The sequence below is a fragment of the Pygoscelis adeliae genome, unplaced genomic scaffold (assembly GCF_000699105.1).
Source record: "Pygoscelis adeliae isolate BGI_AS28 unplaced genomic scaffold, ASM69910v1 Scaffold124, whole genome shotgun sequence".
Classification (NCBI taxonomy): domain Eukaryota; kingdom Metazoa; phylum Chordata; class Aves; order Sphenisciformes; family Spheniscidae; genus Pygoscelis; species Pygoscelis adeliae.
Window position 1 is genome coordinate 1149675 of NW_008824791.1, and position 27238 is coordinate 1176912.

At 43.5% G+C, this 27238-nt stretch overlaps 1 protein-coding gene across 2 annotated transcripts in view; it reads left to right on the forward strand.

Annotated features, from left to right (window-relative positions):
• The window catches only part of TAGLN3 (transgelin 3), a 12732-nt gene extending 3925 nt beyond the window's left edge, over window positions 1-8807 (forward strand). Inside the window, exons 4-5 of one of the 2 annotated variants that reach the window (XM_009323885.1) lie at window positions 3094-3196; window positions 8251-8807. In XM_009323885.1, coding sequence (XP_009322160.1) covers window positions 3094-3196; window positions 8251-8392 — 245 coding nt within the window. In that variant the 3' untranslated portion in view covers window positions 8393-8807. The remainder of the gene's footprint in view (window positions 1-3093; window positions 3197-8250) is intronic. The other variant, XM_009323886.1, reaches the window with a different exon arrangement.
• Window positions 8808-27238: the final 18431 nt, after the last annotated feature.

A 27238-nucleotide genomic window follows, 5' to 3' on the forward strand; every position in this document is an offset into this window, starting at 1 on the left:
AGTTTGTGTAACTGAAAAACAGCTTTTCTCTGGCACTAATTGTTTTCTGAGAGCCTTTGCTTTGAAATTCTTAGTAATGATTAACTAAAATGTTTTAGGATGCAATCTGCTGTTGGCTGTTTCAAACTCACTCGGTCCATCTGGTGCACTTTTCTTCATCTCTGCGACTTCTTGGTCCAGGAGAATTATCGCCTCTCTTTTGGTCCTTTCTTACATAAATGTACTGTGCTGAGCACCTTTCCCTAATCCATGCCCAAGATATTATGTTCACTGTTTTTTACAGATACCTCCCCGGTATATTTCCAGGCAGGCAGGAGGCAGCTGTACCTCTGGGTACTTGTTCAGCCTTTACAAAAAAGCGCTTCGGGAATACTATGCAGAGCAGTTCTCCATCTTCGGGTTTGAACCTTCCCCTTTCTGGACCTGGAGAAGAAGGCCTTCCAGCCAGGTTTCCCCCAAAGAGAAAGGCTTACCGGAAGAAGTGACCAGAGGCCCCTTCCTCCTTGTACAGGCAGTGCCAAGATCCTCTACGAGGCTGTGCTATTCAAAGCATGCTGCAGAGGACACTGAAGATGCAGAAGAAATGCCGTCAGCGTGGGTCTCTGCAGCATGATTCAGGGAGGCTGAGGCTGGGGGCCGGGCAGGCAGCCCACATGGCTGTCAGTGAGCAAGTACTGGAGCTGAGGGAAGGCACTGACCGCAATTTTCTGCAATGCCAGAGTCAAACCTGGCTTCAGAGAATGCATATTACCCCTTCTGTCAGGTGGCCGCAGTGTTAGGTGACTTTCTCAGTGGAAATTTAAAATTTTTCACAGCCCTTTTTATGCTGACCACCGAGCCCCTTGTATCCTTTGCTGGAAGAGGGCAAATGTCACAAGACCACATGGATTTGGGGTCTTCCCTCACCCCCAGCACCCCTCATACGCAGCAAGGAGGCTCTGCAGAGCAGGGCCGTGGCCACGGCTTTGTTTTGTCACGTGGCACGCGGCTCCCACTCGGTCTGTTTTTCCCCTGCAGCGTCTCCCACTCGCCACTGACAAATAAAGCAGAGCTGAGTGCAGAGCGCGGGGGGGCTGCCAGATGGCTGGCAGATGATGCGAGGCCGATCATCATATTTTGCTACCCGTCTTTTGTTTCTTTTTCTTTTTTCTATGCTTGCCGTCATTATTCAGCTCATTCACTTTTAAATCCTTCTTCACATCCCTTTTCATCCCAGTCAGTCACCGCGCTCCTTGTTATATGGGAGGCATCCCAAGGACGTTGTATGTGGCATCTGTTACAGCATATGGTACATCTGCTGCTTCGGGGAGCTCTGAGCGTTTCTGCCTCGCTCTCTTCCATGTGCGCCTGTGTACATGCGCACGTGGGATGTCGGCTCTTCAGCTGCCCTCTTAAGCAAGGACCCCGTCTGATGCAGTTTGTGTTAACAAATACAGTAAAACGAGGATTCTGGATGACTGACGATTTATTTTCTGAGCAAGTGGTCCCCTGCAGATAAGATTGCTATAAACATTAATAGGCTGTATGACAGCCCCAGTTGGAAGCTGCTAGAAGTCTTCAGCTTTAGGGTGTCTTCCTCACCTCAGCCAGTGTGTTACGCATTTAGGTCTGTATGAACCAAAGCCCTGAACTGCATCTGCCTATAATCAGGGTGATGCATAGCACAAACACAGAACGTGCAACGCTCGCTTCCCTCTACACTCCAGCTGGTCTACAGTGATTTTTACTAATATTGGTCCACTGGAGGTATTTCTGAAATCTGTTATCATCATCATGTCTCTAGTATCTCATGTTTTTATGAATTACTTGTTTTCCCACGTGAAGAACTTCCAAAAGTTTACATGTCTGGATTGGGTAATGAGTTAGAGTCTGTCTGACTCTGATGTCTTTATGTTCCCTGCCCCTTTTACACCAAGTGACAAAGTGCAGGGGAAGAACCAAGAAAAAAGGAGCAATCTTAATTTTTATAAAATTTCTGTGTCTCCCTTGTTTGGTTTGTTGGGGGGTTTTTTTGTTTGGTTTTTTTTTTTAATTCACTGGAGGAATCAGCAAAAGATGGTGACCAAAAAGGAAAAAATATTTATTATCCTCATTTTGGAAGGAGAGACAGGAGGAGGGGATACCATTTTCTAAATGCAAACCTCTATTGAAAATGAGCCTTATATTTCAAAGGTGTAAGGTGCCCTCTTGGAAACCTGGTGAATTTTCAGCTAGGTGGACGATGTGCCTCTAAGCGAGTGATAGGCAATTTCACCCTTCCCAGTACAGATGGGATAAATTATCCCCTGAGAAGCGTTTCTCTCACTGTTGTTTGTGGAGGGAACCTAAAGAACTAGTGATGACCAGATATGTAACTTTTACTTGGCTAAAGATGAGATGAGCCCTGACTTTTTGAAATGAGGAATGAAGTGAAGTAACATAGAGAGGAAGTGGAAGAATAGTGGACTGCATGGCAGGAACTGAAGATATGAAACTGCAGAGCATTGATTTTTGGCAACCTGAGAAAGGAAGCCAGTAGGAAGGATTTGGGAGGTGATTGGATGGTTAAGACTGATACGAATTATCTGCGCAGGAGCTCTCCAGGACTGCTGTGAGCTCTGTTAGCACAGGGACTGTCTGGAATTGCCAGGGGTTAAATGGTGGGACCAGTCTTACCAGTTTACAAGTGAAGAAACCGGGACACAGCACTGTTACTTAACACACTGTTCTCCTTCAGCCACATTTTACTGAGTATATTACTGTTCTTTGTACACCAAAGTGATCTCTTCTTAGGAGAAAATTTTGCCAAAAGGATTATCTAGAAGGACTTAAAATAGTATGGGGGAAGGCATTAAAATAGCCAGAGGCCTGGAAACCTGGAAATGTCTGAATTGTTTTGTTTTAACGCTGTCCCTTTGATGACTTTTAATAAGCTCTTACATGTCAGCACCTCCATTTCAGCAATGGTAAAATAGCATTTATAATGCTATTTATGCACTTTTTCAGGGGAGCTGAGGGAGTTAGTTAATACATTGGATAAGACTGCTTATCAGTGTGCCAAGCTATTTGTTGTGCAAGGATTTCTTATATAAATTTCACTGTCTGGCTTTCTAGGGAAGGACATGGCAGCAGTGCAGAGAACCTTAATGGCTCTAGGCAGTTTGGCAGTCACCAAGGATGACGGCTGCTACAAAGGGGATCCATCCTGGTTTCACAGGTAAAGTCCAAAGCACAGCTGCTCAGAGTTGTCTTCTTCAGAGAGCTGGTAATATCATCTGCCTTTAGGCTTTAAGGAAATTTATTGGGAAAGGAAGGGAAGAATGATTTTTGGCAACCTGAGAAAGGAAGCCAGTAGGAAGGATTTGGGAGGTGATTGGATGGTTAAATTGGGAAGGACTGATATGAATTATCTGCGCAGGAGCTCTCCAGGACTGCTGTGAGCTCTGTTAGCACAGGGACTGTCTGGAATTGCCAGGGGTTAAATGGTGGGACCAGTCTTACCAGTTTACAAGTGAAGAAACCGGGACACAGCACTGTTACTTAACACACTGTTCTCCTTCAGCCACATTTTACTGAGTATATTACTGTTCTTTGTACACCAAAGTGATCTCTTCTTAGGAGAAAATTTTGCCAAAAGGATTATCTAGAAGGACTTAAAATAGTATGGGGGAAGGCATTAAAATAGCCAGAGGCCTGGAAACCTGGAAATGTCTGAATTGTTTTGTTTTAACGCTGTCCCTTTGATGACTTTTAATAAGCTCTTACATGTCAGCACCTCCATTTCAGCAATGGTAAAATAGCATTTATAATGCTATTTATGCACTTTTTCAGGGGAGCTGAGGGAGTTAGTTAATACATTGGATAAGACTGCTTATCAGTGTGCCAAGCTATTTGTTGTGCAAGGATTTCTTATATAAATTTCACTGTCTGGCTTTCTAGGGAAGGACATGGCAGCAGTGCAGAGAACCTTAATGGCTCTAGGCAGTTTGGCAGTCACCAAGGATGACGGCTGCTACAAAGGGGATCCATCCTGGTTTCACAGGTAAAGTCCAAAGCACAGCTGCTCAGAGTTGTCTTCTTCAGAGAGCTGGTAATATCATCTGCCTTTAGGCTTTAAGGAAATTTATTGGGAAAGGAAGGGAAGAATCTTTCCAAAGTTTCCTTGTAATGGAGAGATTTTTCTCTCCAGAGTCTAGAGGAGGGAAGCAAAGACCCAACCAGGCAGCAACATTTTCTACCCTTCACTGGTTCCCGACTTTATCAGCATCACTGCTAGGCCCATGTCTTACCATATCTTGTCAGCCTCAAGTTACACCAGGGCTGCTGGGGAGGAGCCCTGTGGGAGCTGTGTAGCGCAGCCTTTGCTCATGTAGCCCCATCACACCACCTTACGTGTCCCTCCTGCCCCGGAGCTGGGACAGCGCTACTGGTACCAGGACTAAGGAGCGCATTGCCCGTGGCTCCAGCTCTGGTTTCCTCCTGGAGGCACCCCTTTTGAACGAGGCTGTAATAGGCTGTGTTGGTGTGGACGTGTGTGTGCATGCATGGGGACCCTACTAGATGGCTGGCTTTTGGTAGTGCACACAGGGAGGAGTGCAGCATCCCGCTCCAGGCACCTCTGTAGCATATCCATCTCGCTGCGTGAGGGGCCCGCACTGATCACTGAAGACGACACATAGTTTTCTTGTCCACTGGCATTATCCCTGACTCTTACTCCCTAGAAGGAGAGCAACGATACTTAGGAAATTCAGCCACCAGTTTTGATGACGTTCATCTATTTAGCAGCTTCAGCTAATCCTCTATATCCATTTATGAAAAATAGGGAACAAAAATGGCAGCAGCCATGCAGATAGGTGTGTCCTAAGAGTAGCTGGCAGGGAAAGTGCACTTTTGCCTCACATTAGATAACAGACAGAAAGAGTAATGAACACAAGGCTGTCGTGGATGTCTGCAAGCCCCCATATAGTGACCCCTTTACCGAGCAAAGAGAAGGCATGAAGCTTCTTTCCATTTTTCATCAAACAAAAAATAATTTCCTTTCCTAGTCATCTTTTTTCTTGGGGAGTACCACTTCTCTGTGAAGAATTCTCTGTCTTGGCAAAGCTATTTATGTGCTCTAAAACTCCGTTTGCTTTGGCTAGGGAGGCTGAGAAGCAGGGACAGGAAGAAAAGGAAATCCTCCCACAGTTAGCCCTCCTGCCCCACAGGAGTATTATTGACATGATATTCTGCCATCCAAGAGTATTTCTTACGCCGAAATGTCTGAGGCATGTTAGCAAAAAGAGTGCTGGCTGCTTGTCTTTGCTTTCCTTGAATTTTCTGATGTCTAGGTGAGGGTCAGCAAAAGTAAAGCAAACTTCACTTGGTTTGTCTTAAACCTTGAGCTGGTTTAACTGAGGCTAAGAGAGACTTGAATTTTAGGTGAATAAATGCAAACTCCTATGCATTCTTTATATTAAATTAGTTTAAATTAACTTAATACAGTGCACAAATAGATTTGTATTTATGGAATATAATTGGCTTTAAAATTGGGTTCAAATCCAGTTACATGCCTTAATACAAACCAGACATGAAATCACTATGACCCAGACAGGCTTATTTTTTTTATGTAACCAAAACAAAGTCCTACATGGAAAAATTAATTTTCATCTGGACTCTTAATTGTGGGTGGGAACAGTTTTCATTGGCATAAATGAAGATGTGATCACCTCCCTTCTCCCCTAGCTGCCTGTCCTGCCCGTAGTACTTGGATAGCCAATCCGTATCTATTGCAGCCCCTGAAATACCATTTTATAGCCACTGCCTTAAGGAAAACTGGTGTTATTTCTATAGGGAAACAGCGTATTGCAGAGCAGGAGCTGTTTTCTGCATAGCTTACCCATCCCTTCAGGCAGATCAAGCCCCCTCACTGCCACCCAGTGACAGCCATGAGTCAGGGCTTCCAGGCTGGTTCTTAATCGCCTTAAGTTAAATTGATAGAAGTCAAGATTAAATGGAATAAGAGTATCCACGCGGGGATCTACAGTGATTAAGATACCCCCACACTTGAGCTAAGCTGTTTAACTTTCCATTGCCAGTGTCTCACATACCCAGTCCCACCAGGCCCAATTCCCCCTTCCTTGCATGTCCTACCAAGGTCCATGGGCCCGTGGCTGTTTGTTATCTTGTGGTTTGGCAATCACAAGCACGGGTGCAAAGTTGGCACAAAAAGTTGACAGATCTGCTGGGCTCAGTTTGCGGTAAGGGTGATGCCAGGTGATGGCAGACAGGCCAAACAGAACGTGACAGCGTGAGACACTAAGGGGAATAGATTTGCCCTCACCTCTTTTTCTGCAGTCTCAGTTAAGGCCATTTCCACCAACCTAAGAGCAAAACGTAAGTACATGTTGTTATCTGTAACACCATCATATACTAAATGTGGTGCTTATGATGGTAAAAATAACACTACATGATCCAAACTGTATGTGTAATCAACTTTTATTAGCATAGCCAGGCTTCCCTTTGGTCTCTCTTTTTATTTCTTCTTTGCAGTTCTCTTTTTTTTTTTCTTGTTCAGAGTTACTTTTCAACTTTCTGTGGAATTATTCCACCACACAGCTGAAAATTCTGGGAGGAAAAAGAAAAAAATAAGAGAATGTGTTCCTGGAATTTTAATTAAAATAAAGGCAGACACAGTGAACCTGAGATTCAATTAGGTAATAGGAGTAGTTCTAAAAACATCCTCTCGTGGAGATCCTGGCAGTAGTTCGGTGCCCGTGTAAGTATTCTGGAAAAGAAATTAAGCAGCAGTGAGAGGGGGTTGCTTTCTGAGGCGCCTGCAGTTCTGCCTGCCTCCCTCCGAAATGGCACGCTTCCCGGCAGGAGCCGTGGGATCTGAGCCTGTGGTGGACTTCTATAAGCCCTCTTACTGGTCTATACACTGACACTGGAGACCCATTCTGAGAAACGACAGGTCAGTACAGGTTTCCTGTGGATCTTTCTCACCTTTCTGCTTTGCTGGGCTTTCATGCCGACATGGGTTCTTCTCCTGCAATGTCCTGAACACCCCGAGCCTAGCAGAGTTTAAGGGCTTTTTCTGGACTCGAGCCAGGGTGCTCAGCACAGTACAGGATCAGACCCTCACAGAGAGGATCATGTTGATGGTTTTCAGTCACAGCAGGCACCTAATCTAGCGTTCTCATCTAGTGGTGGGGTGGTGAGAAAAGGGGAATTGTAGGGCGATGCCATATTGCAGGGTAACCTAATCCCAGGACAAACAGACACAGCAGGGAGAAAGATTGTACCTGGGTGGGAGTAGAGTCTGGTTGATTGAAAGCCTCCCTCAGTCTGGGGCTCTGCCGATTCATACGGCTTATTTGGCAGCAACAGACTGATCCGTCTCCCTTGTAAGTTACTTGTTTTCCCCACCTTGTCTAAATGAAAGATTAATCCAAGATGAACAGTTTCTCGCAAGGCAGCAGAGTACAAACTTTTGTGCCGCTTCGTAACCACCACTTTGGCCCTCAGTGCTATTTTCAGGGAAAAGAGGCTCCTTTTAAACGCCAACAAAGGTTCATTGATCCAAAGGGCTTTTGAGACCAGGGACACGGAACAGAAGTGGTCAGTATGTTTTGACAGGAGATAAAGGACTGTCATACAGTTAAGACACAGGTGCAAAGGGCAAAGTCTATTGCTTAGAGGAGAGAGATCTGGAAATGGCAACAGGGCAATTGTTCTGTCCTGCGGGCAACCATCATCCGCTCTGCGAAAATGAGCAAGTCACTTCTCTGTCCCATTGTTTCTCTGGGTACATTCAGCTCTTATTTACTCCACTGAGTTAAATTATACCAATTTGTACTGTTGCTCTAGATGGGTATCAACTTGTATTAGAGCACAGGTGAGTGTCTCATTGATCAGATCCCACGGACTACAGCTTTCAAGGGCTATAGGGCTTAACACAAATTAATCCTATCATGGGTGTTATATACAGCACTACATAAATATTTTACCTGTCATAGCTGCTGGGGAAGTCCCTTGGGGTTCTTGAATAAGCGCTACAGTGAAAGTCTGAAGTGTTGTAGGTTTGACTAGAGCATTACTTCTAACTGCAGGAAAGCGATTAGCCCAGCTAGCGTTGTCCAGCCCATGGGATGGTGCAAATGAAATACTGCATTACAGGGGGAGCATCTGTTAGCATGAGCCCATTTCAGATTGCTGTTCGTGATCCTCTCTCTGGGCGTACACAGAATGACGGTATGTCTGTATGTTGCTTTTTTGTATGTATCTGGACAGGAAAGCACAGCAGAATCGACGAGGATTTTCAGAAGAGCAGCTTCGTCAGGGACAGAACGTAATAGGCCTTCAGATGGGCAGCAACAAAGGAGCATCACAGTCGGGTATGACAGGCTATGGGATGCCAAGGCAGATTATCTAAAAGCATCTCTGTCTGTAGAGAAAACACTCCTTCTGCAGCATGGTCTGTTAAAAAAAAAAAAAAAGAGAAAAAGAAAAAAAAAGCTCATTAGTTCCTTTTCTGCCTGGTTTTTAATAGTTAGCGCTCTCTGAGGTTTGGGGTATTTTTGGTTTGGTTTGTTTTATTTGCAGCTGCAAGAGTTCATCTAGGCACTTGGGTTTTCGTGGTGGTGTGTGTCAGTTCACAGCACATGCGCACTGCTGCCTCCTACTTTTCACTTCTGAACTATGCAAAGACGATTATTCTGTATTAATTTATTTGCAAAGTGTTATCTTCCATATTTGTCTCACACCGCACTTGTATTTCAACCAGTAACCTCGTTCTTCAATTCAGTGATGATATTGTTTGACCTAAGAATAAAGACAAATTAAAGACACCTCTTAGACTCATTATTTAAAGGAGGTAAAAGCAATTAAAACCAACAAACATATGGTACAACGCTGAGGAGTTAAATGTTTTCAGTGGTTGATCTGTCTCATCTCTAACCCAGAGCCCTCTCTGAGTGACTCTTTGCTATAGCGTTTACAGTCTGTGTGACATGTCCAATGTAGTGTTTGTCTAAAGGCACACCCCATGTATTTTCCTAAAAAGAAGAAACGATACAATATCCATGGAGTCTGATTCATGTAGTCCCACCCAATTTAGCTCAGATTTCCCCTGACCTAGTCTGCTGGGTTGACTGCAGCTGTGAAATTTGTGGATCGAGATAAAATCAGGTTAATAGGGAAAGCAAAAGCTGTGTGTGAAAACAAAGCAAAACAAGACATTAATTCACTACTTCCCGTTGGCAGGCAGACATTCAGCCGCTTCCTGGAAAGCAGGGCCTCAGCGTGCATGAGGGTTACTTGTTACCACAGACATTCCGCCTTCCTCCTCCTCCTCCTCCTCCCTGAGCTTCTTTGGCTGACCACGACACCATATGTATGGGATATCCCTTTGGTCAGTTGGGGTCAGCTCTCCCAGCTGTGTCCCCTCCCAGCTTCTTGCCCAACCCCAGCTGTGGGGGCGGAATGAGAAAGGCAGAAGACCTTGACGCTGTGCAGGAACCGTTGAGGAGTAGCCACCACAGTGGTGTGTTACCAACACTGCTTTAGTCACAGATCCAAAACACAGCATCCTACGGGCTGCTGGGGAGAAGGGTAACTCCATCCCAGCCAGAGTCAGTACACCCAGCAGCGGGTGAGTCTCCAAACCCAGGGGATTCTTCACCACGAAAGGACAATGTCAGACAGAGGTGAGAACAGGCTTTACCTTGTGATAGTTGATACTATATCAAACAAAACGCAAAACAAGCTGTGTTTTAAATGCAAAGGAAGAAATAGAAGAAAAGTGCTGGAATGCTTCTGACCTGAAAAACGCCCACAGTCCAAATTCAAATAATCTGTTATGCTCACCTGTGATGGGCTGTAAATGTGGTTGGTAGTTCATTTTGGGACAGTTTTCTGGAGAGTCAATAGAAGAACTTGCTGACATGGTCATCTGGCCACAGAAACTTACCAGAGCAGGTTGACCTGCTAGTCAGCGCGGGTTGCCTCGCGGCTGTGGGGCACATATACTTGGGGCATGCACACGATTTTCTCTCCAGAGTTTTCTTGCCGCATTCACTCGCAAAGCCCAATCACTTCTTCCCCACAGGCAAGTGGGCAGAGAAACATGATAATTGAACTCTGTGGGCTTTTTTTTTTTTAATTCATGACAGACTTCCAAGAAGGCCTGAAAACATAATATCTGGGTGGGTAACAAATGAAAGGTGATCTATTCTGACAGCTGTCTGAGTGCCTACATATATAGGTAGGGGTGACTTCTGTCTGGGTTTGAACCTAGTGACACATGGTGGCACCTAGTTGTTTACTAAGTAGCCCTGGAGCCAGCGACATGCCGATTGATGTGGCTTCAAAAGTTCCTACCACTGAGTAAACTGAAGGGATGATTCCCCCAGCTCAGATGAAGCTCTCTCCTCCCTGTCAGGAGAAGGATAGGAATAACACCTCCCCACTTCAGTCAACCTTTGCTGAAGCACCGTGGAGCACAGCAAGCAAGAAGTGATGTAAAGGTCACATTACATGGTTGGGGCTGAGGGGATCTATAGCAGCTGCCACTGAAAAAGTCCTGTCCCCACTTGTACCTCCTCTTATACCTGCCAGGGCATCTTGGCTCCTCCCTTGTGCTCTTGTCAAGCACTTTTTTTGTGTTTACTACCTGTTTAGGGCTATTTTTCTGTTATTTAGGTGAATTAGCTCAGCAGAGGATCAGATGACCATCCCAGATGGTGCACCTGGGGTAGGAGCTCACCTTTCGGCTATGGTGGGGCATTAGCTCAGTGCAAAGTATAACACGTAACTTCCCCCTAGATATTACATTAGGTATAATGTGAAGAGAATAGCAATTTTTCTTACTAAAAGCAAATAAGCGATTAAGAAAATCTGGGCTGATGGCAAGACAAATAACTGCCACCAGAAATTTCACCTTTGTGAATGTGAACAGCAACCATCTTTGCCTAATAGAAACTAGAAAGTCACAGCCACAGCAGACAAAAGAGCTGGATGAGAGGAGCTGGAAGAACTGCCTTGCAGGTAAGAGGCCTGAGAGGTCACAGCCTGACACCTCTGCCCAGCACCACCTTCATGGGGGATGCAGCCTGCAGGAGCCGGACCTGAGCTTGGTGACCTGCGACTCCCCGCCCCTCTGTTTGGCTGTAGAATTGCCATTCTGTACATCTGGAAACATCGTTTTTAAGTGCCACGTGCCAATTGCATTCCCAGGGTATGATGTTACTGATTTTCTGTATCCCTGATGCCATGCTGTGGCATCACCTGTGCCGCCCACCCCCCCCATCAAATTTTCTCCCTGACCTTACAGCCAGCAGAGGGGACCTGGGCAAATTCAGGTCCCAGCCGTTAATTAGCACAGCTGACTCAGAAGAGCAGACAGACCTCCTGGTCTGAGCAGTGGTCCGTCTAGCCCAGTGCTCTGCCTCTGGCAGTGGCAAGAGAAGAGGCTACTTAGAGCACTTGAGCCCAGCCGCCTTCTGCTGTCCCTGCCGTTCCTTCTCCACCAGCATCTGTGATTGTTGCAATAGGGTACATCCCAGCAGAAGAAAGACCATGCCCCAATTAAATGTTCTTTCATCAAAGCTACATTCCCTAATTAAATGTGCTTTCATTAGTTCTGGCATTCTAACAGCCTCATTGAAGTTATAGAAAACATTGTGTGCTTGCATGGCAAAAAAAACCCATGGTAATTTTAACAAACCATATGAGCAACAACAGCTAAGTGCTCCAGGAAAGAAAATCTATACTCTGTGGCTGCAGACACAGGACCTGGTTAGTGTGGGAACAACAGCAAAAAAGACTGATTCCCCAGGATCTTATTTTTGGTACCCCCTCCCTAAGCTCACAACACATTCTTTCACTACCTTAAAGCATCAAACTAATCTAGCTGTTAATATCTGGCGGTAGATGCTGCAAAGTATACTTCATTCTGTGGGTTAACCTTATCCTTCCATATTCCCATATGATGGATATAGAAATATTAATGTTATTATTAATTAATGTTAACACACTCTGGCCTACTAATGTTCTCCTATTAAAACATCCTTACTACTAAGTTTGCAAATATCTTAAGCTAAGAAGTAAATTAATATAGTACAAGGCGAGTTTAGTAACCAAGTTCGCAGGAAACATTATCGTTTTTCTTATATTAACAATAAGCCATTGTAAGTTTGCTTCTGCTGCATCAAAAACACTTACACAGCTCTCCCAGAAGCCTAATTAATTTCTATGACAATGTTCTGCATTGTTACTACTAAAAGCCTTGATATACATTAGAATAGAGACATACAACAGCTTTGAACAGGTACTGAAGGGTATGGTGTAAGCGAGCGCTTGGAAGGGGTGTGCGTGTGTTTCCTCTCCTAGCTATTGGGCTCTCTAATCCTTACGGGAGGGTTCCCTCCACAGATGAGGAACAACATCTCACTTAAGGCTGTGGACTCAGTTTGACATGAAGTATGAGCTAAGGTAAGACCCCTCGCACGCTGCCTATAACCCTTCTTGAAGCCCGGCTGTAACTTGGTCAACTACCCCAGCTTAAAACCAAAATAAAATATTTTTGTGAGAAAGTGCTTTAAATATCCTCCCCCCCAACAACTGTACCAGAGAAAGCTCCATCATAGCAGGCTGGACCAGAAACACCCTAAACATCGCTGCCCTCATGCTTCAGTTTGCCATACCTGTGGAAATGTAAATGACATTTATCTGCCTCTGTGAAGGTTTTGTGACCATGACCTCTTTATGAACAATTGCTTAGTAACTTCTTTTCAACATCAAGGTGGCATCTAATGGCCTTCTGAAAGGATGCTGTATAGGTGTGTGAGTGAGGAAGAACCACATACATGAGCGTGGAATCCAAGTTTATCCCCATTTACAAGGAGAGCAGAAAGAAAATACAATGAACAGAAAGTCAATATTAAGTTCAGCCAGTTCAATTAAGCTGGAGCTTGAGGACTATTAGGCTAACATAACATGACGTGTTTTAAATAAAAACTAATGAGGGTGAACGGCATGAAGAGGCTTTGCTCTTCAGTAAATTTGTCCGTAACATCACTTTGCAACGTCTCTGCTGAACAGCATCCCCTGCGCTCAGCAGGGGTGCAAGGAGAAGGTGCTGCTGGCAGCAACGGGTGCCAGCCGACCCTTCTCTTCTGCCTGCGAGCTGCCAGCGTGGGCTGTTCGCACTCCAGCCATGGCGCGTTCAGACCAAGCTGACCTGTTTCACTAACTGCTTAGGCCAAAAGAGAGCCGCCAGGGAGGAAGAGTGAGGACTCAGGACATCAGAGTTTCATTTCTATGTCTGTAATCGATTGCATTTGGCTTTGCTGTTGCTCTTGTATGAAAGCAGGGCTAACGCTCACTTAATAGTGATGGCTTGAACAGCTCGGGCATTAATAGGATCAGTGCTATTGTAATGTCTCCTAACTAGAAATAAGCTTTAAATATCTTGAGAAGGGAAGCGAGCACCTTTAGATGAAAGAAATTCAGCCATTGACTCTAAGCCCTTTCTGTGACTGCCATGGTAGTTCCTGAGCCAGGGAGTGAGGAGCCACCAAGGCTGCAGATAAGCGTGTGTACACAGACTCCCCTCCAGCTATTTTGTCTTCTATAAACTTAAAAAGAAACATAAAAGCTGACTTTGTAATGCACACATAAGCCACTAAGGCAAGCAATCTGCGACACTCTAAATTTAAGGTGATCCCCAAATAGACGGGGAAAGGAACAGACAATTTTTTCAGCACGTGTTTTGCATACAATATGCTCTTGACTGGAAACAAGTTTTCCCCCTCTGTGGGGCTTGGTGTCCTGCAGAAAAAGCAAGTGACACGGGCACAAAGACAGCACAAGCAACTGCTAGGAAAACATGCGCAGGCAGCCACCTGTCCCCACTCTAACAAACAGATTTACCTATTTAAACTTCGCTGAGGTTGTTCTTCCCACCTGAATCTCCAAAATAAAAACACCACAGTTTTGTGACTAAGCTCAAGCAACAGAAAACCAGGAGATAAAATGGGAGGGGGGGGATGAAAAAGAAGTTATTAACTATTGCTATAGGCGGAAAATCACAGCCTTGGATAGAAGGAGATTTTTCTGCTTGCATCTTGCAGTCATGTGACAGCACAGTGCACAATGCTGTGACATTCAAGTAAAGTCATAATGCCATTTCTCAGATGCAGGAATACATTTGTCTGTAGTCCTATTGGATTTATAGAGGAAATTAGAGAGGTGACCTTTCTCCCTAATGAAATTTCTCTTAAATGGCTCACTTTAGTAGAAATGTTACTCCGTTATTGGGCAGGAGTAAATCCTATGCTCTAGTGAGTCAGTGCTCTGCAGACCACATGGCAGGTTTAACGCTTATGTCTAGGTTCAGAAGAAGTGATGTCCAGAAACGCAGGAGTGGTCTCTGCTCTGGTCTGCTCTGGTCTGAGGATCTGCAGGGCCAGGTTCGCCTGGCGAAGGGAGAGGCAGTGCTAGAGGGAAGGAGCAGGCACCCCCAGGCACGTGGCTTGCCGGGGCTCGAAGCAGCACAATATGTCTGAGACAGAGCCACGACTGCTGGGTATTTCCAAACTGGATTTTGAGAAAGGGTATGCATTGTCATCTTGTCAATAAAGATGTGAGGTGGATGAAAGCTTTTGTGTTTGCACAAAAATCAGCTAAATGCTGTTTCTCTCATTTCTTGTTAAGGCACAGAAAAAGAAAGGGACAAAAATGAGCGGGGATTGTTTTTAGGAGCAGGTTTTGCATTAGTGTCATTATGAGTCAACACTTCATTCTAAGTTTCTTTGTATTAGCTCCCACCTATAATGTAGATGGAAGGGTAGCTCTGCTGCTTCCAGCTCCTTCCAACACACAACCCAAGAGATGTTGTTTTGACCAGGTTCTTAAAAATGCTGGAGCGCCTCTCCCCATGGATGTGCCTTAACACCCCCAGACCTGCTGAGCACCTGATCTGGTCTTTGGAGGTTTGGCCCTTGGTAAAAGGGGGACAAACCCACTTCCCCATCTCGCAGGAAAACAGTCACGTAAATGCAGGTCTGGCTTTAAAGTGCTCGGATACCATGGCAACATTGCCTTTCCAAGGGAATAGAAAAAACTTTCTACGCAAGGAGGAAAAATCAATACTTCAGGTACAGTTTGGAAGGTGTAAGTGGGATATCAAGGGAATCTGTGCCTTTGCCAGGAGTGATCACCATCTCCTGGCATCCTCCAAAGAGACCTTTTCCCCTGATCTGTCACGACAGTTCAGATGAATCAAGCATTATGCCACAGTTGTGGCAGTGATGTTAAATCAAAGCAGCATTTCTTGGATTCCCCCTACCTCAGAAGGGCATTTGGGAACACGGTTAACAGTCGGACTTGATGATCTTAAGGGTCTTTTCCAACCTAAATTATTCTATGATTCTATGAAGATGGGATACAGCTGGGTCCCCACACGAGTGGCAGCTGGAGATTGTTCTACTACTGAAAAGCAAGAGTTTGAGCTGTAGCCAGGTGGATTTGGTTGCTAGATTGCATGAAGGAACTGCAGTGAAAGGTTTGGGCCTTGCCTGAGGAAAGATAAGGTGAGGTAAGCAAAGCTCAGGCTCATGTGCATAAGTTGAAGTGCACTTTGCTTTCCTGTTGTGGGAGTTTTTGCTCTGAGGCAGCATCCCTAAAGTGGTTTAGCACTGGCAGGGGCTGCTGGGAATGTAGCAAAGCAGCTATTAAACCTTCTTGGCTGTTTGTTATTAAGTGTGTTTTATTGCTGGGTGTTGATGGAGCCGTTATTAACCAGGGGTGGCATGGCCACAGCTGAAAGTGAACTGTGTAGGAGTGTGGCTGTATGAAGGCATCTGTCTCCTGAGCACATGTGGTCCTTTGCAGGAGCTGCTGGGGGCAGAAGACAGCTGGCTCCCTTGAGAAAGGCTCACGGCTAAGATGTGCTGACTGCCACCGTGAAGGTCAATGTAGTGAGTTTTAAGGAACGGACCTGCAGTTGCGGAGTCCTGGGAATTATTTTCCAGAGTCCTGTGCACTGAGTTTAGTTCTCTGCTGTTTGTATCAGAGATCTACTCTTTAGGATTTCTTAGTGTAATTAAAAAGCATTTGTGCTCAGTTCTCAAAAAGAGACTTACTGAAATCCTAGTGTGTGTTTTGTAAGAGCTTTACTTAGTCCTGGAGGTCTTGCTTAAAAACAAAAGTTATTTTCTTTTCCTGCTGTGAAATGTTTAACTATGTCCATCCTTTCCTCATAAGCATTACCATAATCCAAGCTGTTTTTTAAGGTGCCAAATACAATGGCTGGAACAGATATGATATTAATTTTTTTGTGTGTTAATAAGTCAAGCTATTGCCTTAACCTTTCAAGAGAGAATACAAAGAGAAGTATGATGTGAAGGTGATTGCTGTGGTAGGTTTCCATGTTTTCTGGATGTGAAAAACCTGTAACCAATTGAATCAAAGTAGAAAAAAACCCATAGTGCGTTTGTAGTAATTGGCTAATTTTCTTTTTTTCCTATTCCTTCTCTGTCTTTTTCTCTTTCTTTTTATGTACTTGGTGTAGGATGAGGATCAAAAGGAAAACTATTGTTTACAGCCAGATTCAGCAGTCTGTATTCTGTAAAATGAATCCATGAACGATTAAACAGTTTTTGTGCGGTTTGCTTTTTAAGTGGGAGTTGTGAAATAAAAGCAAGCCATAGTACTGCAGTGTCACTGAAGCAGGCTGCATGAGTGAACCTGACTTTGGCAGAATATGTTCTGTATTTAAAATGTCTGTCTCCGTGTAATATGATGAGTCCCCTAAGAACTACCTTCTGCAGTTGCTCTGTGAATTGCACTCCCACTGGAGTCAAGTACATCCAGGCAAATTGGATTATTAGCTGGAGATAAATGGGCCCAGGGAGCACTTAACTGAAGGAGCGATGATGTTCATGCCCTTCAACTAAGTATAAACGCTGCCTCTTACAAAAGCGGGAGGTATGGAGGAAGGAGGCTTCAGTTCTGAACACTGTCTGCTTTCTTTAAGAGGCTATGTACTAGCTATAATGGGATGAATCATAAACCTTAGCATTCATCCAGAATGAACCTTTAGTTTTGAAGACAATGAATTTCAGAAAACGTTACCTTCTTCATAATAATTTTGAAATAAAAGGAGCGACTTAGCTTTCTGTTTGGGACAGTCTTCTTAAAATGATATTGTTAGTTTAATCTGCACTGTAGGTATAACATGTGATTAAGACCAGCTGAGAACAGTTAGCCTACTTTAAACTTCAAAACCTTTCCTTGCAGTGATATTTTTAGAGTATCAGATTCGGAAAATGGAGGATGGAAACAGCTGCGCTTCTTTGCTCACTTGCAATGTCATGGTGGTGAGGTGTGAGCCCCAAACAGAGCACTGTGTGGTCAGCAAAGTCTGCAAGGGACTGAACCGCAGTGGTCATGGCTGGTGGAAGCGGGGGATGATGTATGCAATGCCCCATAATAGGCAGAGAAAACAAAGGTAATTTTTTTGATTCCTGGACTCCTTATTTGAACTTGAAAAGAGGGATGGGGGCGAAATATGGTCGACAGAAAAGAAAAACTAAAAGTAAACATTTCCTACCTGCTACCAATTTGCCTGTTTTATACATGTGGTGGGTCTTTAGGAAATAATGTAAATTAGAGTAAATGAATTAGAAAATAGCTAGATGAACAGCTTGAAATAATCCATGAAATAAAGGGAAAGATGGACAGAATAAAAGGTGTTTTTGGAAAAAAAGACTAGAGTGGAAGGGATCCCTAAGAGGGGGAACCAGCTGCTCTATTAGAAAAAGGAGGATCTCCCTCATTTGGGAGGAGAAGGAGATGAATAACCTCTACAAACGGAAACATAAAACAGTCAGACTTAATGTCATCCATACCACTCCTTCTGCTACCACAGGTCACCAACGGTCTCAAATTTTGCTTGTTCCTTTGGTCAATGTTTGTATATTCTCAGTTAATATTGCTAATTTAAAACCTATATATAGCAAGTGAAGGTGAAAGTCCTGTCATCTTGGCTGGGAATGAGGGAAGGCGGATCTTTATTCGCATTAGTGGGAAGTTCTTCATAGCGGAGACCGGTAATGTACATTGCTTAAAGAGAACGGGCATTTGTTTGTTTACTTGGCTGTCTAAAAATAAGACTGAATGCACAGCAAAATGCACATGCTCTCTCCAGAACCTCACTTCTGTGCAGGCAAAGCTGCTGCACTGGGATAAGCTGTTCCTGTGTCCGGTGGGAGCTACTGATCTGAAGAAACAAAAGACAGTGTTCCCGTTGAAGTCTCTTTATTCTGAGATGGATGAGTGTCTATCCATCAAAAGGAAACCAGGACCTCCAAAAGAAGAGGAATTTTTTTTTTTTTGAAACTGTTGCTCCTTGGCGTGAGGAAAACTAACTCCAAAAATAGCTCTTTGTAGAACATTACTTATGAGCTGGGCACTTGTAACTACACTTTGTCCTTTGAGATAAAGGCTGTGGTTATTGCTGTTTGCTTGGCGTTTTACAGAATGAATCATGTTTCCTCCCTTGGGATTCATTACAAATGCAAAGCACTTCTGAGACTTATGGTGGTGTCTGGGAGTCCTTTAAAATCCTCAGGAGGAGAGCTGCACTGAAAATGCAATGTATTATGAAGACTTGTTGAAAAATACAATTTAAACCTTAGGAATCCTGTTGTACATACAGTTCCCCCCCACGCCAGAAGAAACACAGGGAAATTGGAGTCTAAATCTGTTCTTAAAAATGTTACTAGAGAAACATTTGAGAAATGATCAGGCCGAGACAAGTTCAGAAATTTGGTCTCTTGAACAGGATCCCAGCAATGTGATGGGTTCAGCGTAAGCGTGTAAGGGTAGTAGGGCCCGTACAGCTGCCTCCTGGTAATGGTTCTGGAGGAGAAATACTGACAGCCCTGCATGTCACTTGCAAGATTGAGAACCAAGACACCATGAGGCTGCACAAGATCCTAAGCTATGTAAGGAAGGGTCCAGGCTGTCCACGTCAAAAGTGTAGGCATTTTTTTATCTTGTTTGTATTGTTATGTGGCTATGGCAGTAAAAACTCTTAGAAGAGTGGCTCTGCCAGCATCTCAGGTGATCTTAAATTAGCTCTCCCCTCCTTCCGACTTAGCGAAACACCATGAGGAATCCATCTTGCCTGTTAAAATAAAGCCACTACAAGTCTGGACAGGCAAAAGGTAGGAAGATAACCAGCCAACATGGAAGTGGATATAGGGAGCTCCCTGTGTCTGAAGGCCAAGGCACACAGACGTTCAGCTCTTCTCTGTTAGCAGAGGAAGTGCAGAGGCTTGGCAGGTTCTGACATTACTGCACACAAAGGATTTAGTGTGGGGATCTTATCCCATGCTTTCCAGACAACAAAGAACACTGAAATTCTGCTGCAGTAGGCAAGTGCACCTTATGTCATCAGCAATCTTTACTAGGCACCGTACTTGTACACATGTGATCAGCTTCTGTTTGCTGTGATGTCCTCCTGATCCTCAGGTACTGATCCTTAAAAAAATCTCGTGGCTTCCCCAGTCTGGCAAACTGCTGATCAGACTGATTTCCCCAATGGCCTTGATTAGCTTCATTTTATCTTTTGTGAGGTGATTTGCTCTAACATTGGGAGAGTTGAACCTCCTTGAAAGAATATGGAGTAGGGCCTGCTTGTGGAAAAATACAGTATTTAAATCCCAGATAAAGCTTTTGTCCACAGAGCTGGCTCAAGTGGTGTTGCTGTGAGATGTCGACTGATGGAACCGGATAACATGATGGTGCTGGAGGAAGGTTCACAAGCTCTTTGAGTTGAGGCTCTGTGGAGACCCAAGGGCTGGAAAGGGTGCTTCTCTCTGCTGAACTTCCACACAGCAGACACAAAAGGTAGAAACAAAACAAAAACCCCTCAGCTGTAGTTCAAACTATGGTAACAATTTTTATTATTTTTTTTTTTTTTTTTAGTCAGGGCCTTGTGATGACATCGTAAATAGAGCAGACAGGGCTGTAGCCCCCTCCTGTTAACAGCTCTACAGTTCTTGCAATTTCATCATGCGACAGTGAATGCGTAAGGACACTGCCATATGCAGATCATGACCATATCCAACCCTTTAAAGTCCTGCTGCTCTAACCAACATACAAACAGCAAACTCTGTAATGCAGAACCTAGAAGCAGGCAGGAGAAACAAATGCAGCTTATGTGGATCACAGTAACAAGTTTTATATTTAGACTTTCATTTTTGTTTCTGTCAGTTCAGATCCTCTTAACTTCTGCCTGTTATTTCACCGCACTCAGCCCAAGGGCATGAGCAGATATTCAAGCTGGTGATCAACCCCTAATGAAGATTAGTGTCCCTGCAGCCGAGACAGAGTAGTTGCCTGCAAGTACTCAAAGATGTTAAGGTCAGAGGGGACTGCGATGACCTAGCAAGAACATCAGGAGCATCTCTGGAAAAAAAGCTTGAACAGGGGACCGTGCAATTTGGTGAACAGGAGTCAATGCAATTCTTGGTCAGTTGTATTCATCGTTAACGGTCCTCACTAGTGGTTCATCTTGACTGTTTTTTCTGTGCTTGTGTGTGGTTTTTATTCTGAACACCAGACTTTTTGTAAGTTATCTAGTTGTACTGCCCCACCTCTGCTGGCACTTGCAATTTTCTTTGCCTTGGTGAGGAACTTGCCAATAACAGAGCTATGTAATTCAAACACTAAAAATACTTTTGTTTAAACTTTTCCTTGTCAAATTAACTGGACTAACTTCCTGGTGTCCCTCCCTGTCAAGTATGTTTTTTCAGTTCTTGACCTCTGTAGGTCTTTTGGGTACTCTGCTTATCAAAATTTTTGGTAGGTGAGGGATGACAACAGCAGTGTCGGTCGCTTCTAGGGGGTGGAATGTCGACCTGCCCCATAACCCCTGAACAAAGCAACTGAAACCCCAAATTCACCAGACTGAGTGAAACAGCTTGTTTAACACTTGGAAGTGCAAATAATCTAACTGTTTAATAGTAGGTTAATTCAAGTTACTTGCTTTAAAAACAAAAATTTAAAAAAAAATCTGTTCTGCTCCTTAACAGTTTAAAGTTGTATGTGCTTGCTGTAGTCTGTCACTGCCTGGATGATAACATCACAGGACTCTGAGACCTGATAGAGTAGGGATAAAAGTGGCGCAGGTGGCCTGAATGCCCTGCTGAAGTCTTTTAGGTGGAAGTAATGAAGCCAGAAAACGTTCCAGATTTTTTGGTACTGTCCTCCTACTTAGAAGATGATCACAAGAAGTAGAAATGAGGTGAAAGGTCGACTGAAAGGAAGGGGCATGGGTAGGTTTTTGAAAGACAGAGGAGAAGACAAGGAATTAAACTTCCAGTGCTGGTTTTCTTCCACGGTATCGAAGTTATTCTCTGCTTAATTGCAAGGAAAATGCAACTGTGGAAAGGCAGGCCAAGTATATTATATTGGCATTTTATAGGGAAATTTATTTGTGGCAAACACTGGGGCTAGGCTGGCGTGAGGCTTGTGGAGGCCTTGGGCACAGCGTTTCCCGGGGGAGACGCTGCAGTCCTGCGTACATGAGTGAGAGATCCTTGGTTCACTTGCACTGAACGTTAGCCTCGTTTCAGGCGGGCATCCGTCACGGCAACTGCCTGCTACGAAGGTGTGAGAAGAGAGATGTTTTCCTGTTTGCCTTCCACGTGGCACGTAGGGTTTGACAGAGGATGGGGTATCCGTTAAGCATAACAGCTCCTGGGAGCCTTAGCCTCATGGACTAACGCTTTTGGACAGCACTGCTTATAAGCTGAAGCCTTAAGGAGCTTCTAAATTTCGTCTTTGTTCACTTTCAGCAGGGTTAAGGGCCAGGTCACCAGCTGAAGTGTGATTTGCAGGGAGGAGCACAGACACATTCACCAGTAAGAGTGAGTGCTTTGACTTGCCTTGTCAAACTCTGCTCAGGCCTGACCCATCCGAACAGACGCCACTGAGCACTCGGATAGGTGGGAGCTGGCACATCGGCACACCTCACCACCTGAAAAAGCTACAAATGTTGCTTTTGCTTGGCTGACGTGCTGCCCTGACTTGACTTCTGCAGAGAGTGTTATCATCGGCTTCAGCGCTAGCTCAACTGGGTCAACCTCATTACTGTGGAAACTCTAGCTTTTTTATATATCATTCATTTTATTTGAAATGCAGCAAATTTCCTAGCCTAGCACTGTGATTCCCCTAACAAGTTGTATGTAATCTAGTAGTATGATTCGTGTACGCTGTGTCAATATTACTTGCCTCGCTCCCTGCCATACGTAGCTGTCCAGTTTCATATAAGCAAGAAAGAATTGAGAGTAAAATTAGCTAGTGGCCCAAATAAGAGGCGAGTGGTGCGAGACCGTTAACTGATGGAATAGCAGGGCTCATCTGTCCTTAAAATGCCACAGACTGATAAGTGGATGCTGTGGCCAAAAGATGTGCTCACTTAGCCTTTTTGTTTTAATTTAAATTGATGGGGATACAAATAACTAAGCTGTTCTCAGCACGCAGAGGCGAGGCAAAATAGCTCTATTAGCGCTCAGGGAGGCTGCTATGCAAGGCGGTCAACTGCTTCGTTTCTGACGACATGCTCTTTCAATGGCAGTTACATGTCATCTCTGGATCTTTGAAGACAGCTCAATTGCCTGTAATTTCCAAGATTATTTTGTCTGTTGGAAACTATTTTGTTACATTGGAGGCCTCTAGTGCATAGCCAGGCATTGTCAGGAATCAGAAATTAAGTCAGAGCTCAAGAAGAAGAAAAAATAAATACGAGCACTGTGATTTGAAGCTGCATCTCCAGATGACAAAGATCTCAAAGGCAAGCAGCGTGGTATTCTTTCAGTGCGGGAGGAGAAAGAGGTTCAAAGTTGATACTGAAACGTATGTTAGTAAACAATTATTAATAATTTAGTATTTAGTAATCAATTGCCACCCACTTCCATACTTTGGTAAAAGCCTCATTTCAGCTTGCTCACAATTTCAGCTTCCAAAAAATTAAAGAAACAGCTATTGTGTGCTGGTTCTGTCTCCTGTGATGGAAGAGATGTATCTGGAATGTTACTGACTTGCCTGTGTGTATGCAGACCTTTGCAGACTGTTAATACCCTACCAGTTATTATTAGTATGTACTTATCGAAGGTATAGGTATTTGACCTTCTCTAGGTTCAAAATGAAGGTGGATTACAAATTCAGCTGGGTTATTGGGAAGGACAGTGAAAACCTTTTCTTCCTCTGTTGGAAGTTATCTTGTCTGTAACTTGAAGAAATTATTCAAGGGGCAAAGTATGCAATCATACAGGGTTAGTCTGTGTCAGCTCTGATGAAAAATTGATTGGCATATGAATGCCTTCTCAAATGTTATCATAAATCATCACTTAAACCCTTGTTTAGTTTTCACAGACATGTTAAGAGCTGTGCTTTACCTGAGTTTTGGCTAAAGAAAAACACATACAAGCAATATGCAAGAGAATTCTTACAGGTAGTAAAACCAGGTTTTAGTAGAAATAACTTTGCCTTGTGTATGGACTCTTTTTCCTCCCATGTTTTTGTGCAGCTCGTCAGGCACTGCTGCTTAGCAAAGGGAGATCCTGAAATACAAGCAAACTCTGTCACTTCTGATGTTCAGTTTGGAAAAAATGTCATGCTGAGGTTAGTAGCTCTCTAGAGTACCCTGATGTGTTAGTGGGCTGATGCTGGCAGGCTGGTTCTAGGCTCCTCTCAGTTAAAGGAGCAAGAAAGACTGCTTCTGAACTGATCATGAAGGCAGCTTTGGTCAGAAGGGAAACATTTCTATTACACAGAGAGGATTTTGTAGATGATAGGTTTGATAAAATAATTGTCTCTTTTTTCTCTCTGTACTCAGTGGTGAAAGTGTGATTCACCTTCTCTGTTTTGAAAGCTTCTCTGTCACCATCGTGTATAGACTGGGTCTAGAAAACAAACTTGGATTTATATGCCTAACTTCCAGACAGTCTGAGACAGGCGAGATGAACCCTACCTCTTTCCTGGCATAGCACTAGGTTTGTGCAGCACAAGACAAGCTTTTTCTCCTGGGGAGCTGAATCACTGGTATCCCAGCTTCCTCCATGATATCTGTGTAACGTAGGCAGACGTCTCAGCTGCGGCTTGAGGCTGTTGCATAGGTCTGCTGTGGCCTTTCCCTTAATCGGGGACTCAGTGGGCTGGGGGGGTCACAGATTAGACTAACAAGCTGCCCCTGGTTGTGTGAGGGTCTGTGAGAGATGGGAAACAGAAAGTCAGGCTGTAAAACAGATGTGCATGAGGAAGCTACAGCCCTAAGAGAGAATGATGTGAGTAAAACCAAGCGTCACTGTCATTGTGTGAGTAAACTGAGAAGTCTCTGATTTGTGACAGTGGGTTTTGCAGTAGTAGGAAAGCATGAGGAGGTGGAACTGGTCTGGAAGCCATGACAAGGGCAAGAAAATAGGATGCTTCTGAAACTAGTCAACATAGGTGTTATGTTGATTTGGGTCAGAAAGAGATGAGTCATGTTTTGATACGCATTACTGGCAGGAGATAAAATCAAGCTGCTTAATACCAGTTCATGTGTACCAAGTAATGGCTTAAAGCCAATAGCCTGTTCAGGTGGACCTATGTAAAAGCACGTTTCTCCACAGACCTCAGAAATGGAATAATTGGCTCATATTAACTTTTCAAGCTGACCTGGAATCACTGGTATCTATCAGGGGAACCTGAGAGTAAGCCTACAGTTTGCATTGGCTTTGAATTTTTTTTAATCTTCAGACTTTTTTTATATAAGGAACATGCAATTAATGAAACAGAAGGAAACAGCAGTGCTCACTTTCATAAGATGATTTTATTTCTAATGTGTTTCATGTTTTATTTCAGTTTGCCAACCTCTTTATTCTTAGCTTTACTTGGAAACAGAACGCACTTATCGGGGGGGGGGGGAACCCTCAAACCCTAATTTTGCTTTTTAAAAGGAGGAGAGGGGGAAGTAAGTACCAGGTACCGCAACACTGTTGTGGGTTAGCTGTGGCTATCAGCCAAACTCCCACCCAGCCGCTCAGTCCCTCCCTCCCCTCCTCAGCAGGATGGGGGGAGAAAATGGGAAGAACAGGAAGGAGAGAAAAATAATGGTTTGAGATGAAGACGGTGATTGGCTACTTGCCAATCACTGTCGCAGGCAAAACAGACTCAACTTGGGGAAGATTGACTTACATTTTTATTTAATTGGCAATAAATTAACTACTAATTTGGGTAGTGGGAAACTAAAAGGCAAACATTGAAACAACACTGTTCCTCCCCCCGTTTCCCAGGCTCAACTTCATTTCTTCACTCATGACTCCTCTACTTGCCTGCCACCTTCCACCCCCCAAACCCTGAGTAGCGCAGTGGGGATGGGGTTTATGGTCAGTATACAATGGTTTCTCTCTGCTGCTCCTTTCTCACTCTTTTCCTCTGCTCCAGCATGGGCTTTCCATGGGCCACAGTCCTTCAGGAATATCCATCTACTCCAGTGTGGTCACCTCCACAGGCTGCAGCATGGATCTCTGCTCTGGCACCTAGAGGACCACCTCCACCTCCTTCTCCATCATTCTATTTTTTGCTTCATTTATTTATTTCATACCAGTGGCCCATATACGCCTGAGGTATGTGAAAGGTCCATAATAATGTTATTTCCATTCCTTCAACAAGTAAATAACTTCCACCTCAGCCTTTCTGTGTAATCTAGAGAAAATGGCATTTAATTTTCTTACCAGGTTTAAAGCACACATTTAATACTATACCTTTTGATTGACTCTTGTTGCTACTTCAATAACAAACACCATGGTTACTTTTATCTTCTCAGAAGAAAATATGTGATGTTAAATGGCTGAAAAGAAAGTGAAATCTGGAGATAACTGTGCTTTCTCAGAGCATAAAGGACTTATTGAATAAACATGCAAAAGACTTTGATACTGACAAAGGGAAATTATTTTTATGTACAATGCTCTTCTAACCTATGGACCAGCTTCTGAAATACCATTTGTATCATAGTAACTCCCTGTGCACAGGATAGTGGAAGGCTTTTGGGAATTACATGAGCACTTTAAGAGACCACAGTAGTCCCCAAAAAATTAAGTGTAATTAAAAAAAAAAAAGGCGGGAGTTGGAAGCAACTATATATAGTAATATGGAATAAATTAATAGGTTTTGCTATGCTACTAAAGCATTAATAAAGCCCAGAGCTTAAAGTATCACTTCCTGTGGTTAAAATACATTGCAGTTCTAGAACTAATAACAAACAATGACTGGGGACATAAATATTGTGCTTCAGGGCATAAGTCAAAGACTAACACACAGACAAGAAATATTTTAGTTTACAAGTACATTATCTAACTCTAGGATTTTTACCTTCTAGTTGAAGTAATCTGTTGCTGGTTACACAGACAGAGCGTGGACCGTGCCTGGAGCTCACCTCTTATGAGGTCTGACTACATCTTTTCTATTCTATACCTCTACACTACTGTGTTGCTGAAGTTTTTATGATTGTTAGTCTAGGTTTTATATCTTCAAAGATAAATTAATAGAAGGGCTGGGGTTTTTTTAATAAAAAGTTGGCATTTCTCCCGTACCATTTCTGAAGTTGACCCAAGGAAGGCATTGAGATTGTTAATCACTTAAAAGCAAAGACAGCTCTATAGTTAGCATCCATTGAGGAAAGTACTGTTTTACATCCTCTATAAATATTTAATTATCAAATAAAATAGGATGGAACAGTTATGGTACAAGTGACTTCCTGCATCTGATTACACAAAGGATTCTCAGTTTGAAGCCTGATCTATTTTAACAATACAAACTGTGTTGCCTGGAGCAGCTTATTTCTCAGTTACAATAAAATAACTGAATTTGAATGTTCAAAAGGCACGTTACAAAATTCTAAAAAGGAATCAAAATGCTCTTCTCGGTTTGCAATGGTTATCTGCTATTTGCAGAACTCTTACTCAAGGTGCATAAATTTATTTTCCTTCTTTTAGTTGCATGATTTTGCTCTCATATTTACATTTTACTTGCTACTTTTCTTGTTTATGCCAACTAATTTTGTGAAGTTTTAATGATATATAGATTTTAGCACTGTGATTTTGTTTTAACAAGTTAAAGTCTATTTCAGCTTAAAAAGACTACGAAGAGTCTATTCAGTCTGACTTTGATGTCTAAAGTTACTTGATAGCATCCTTCTAATATTCACAAAAGAGCAACAGGGCAG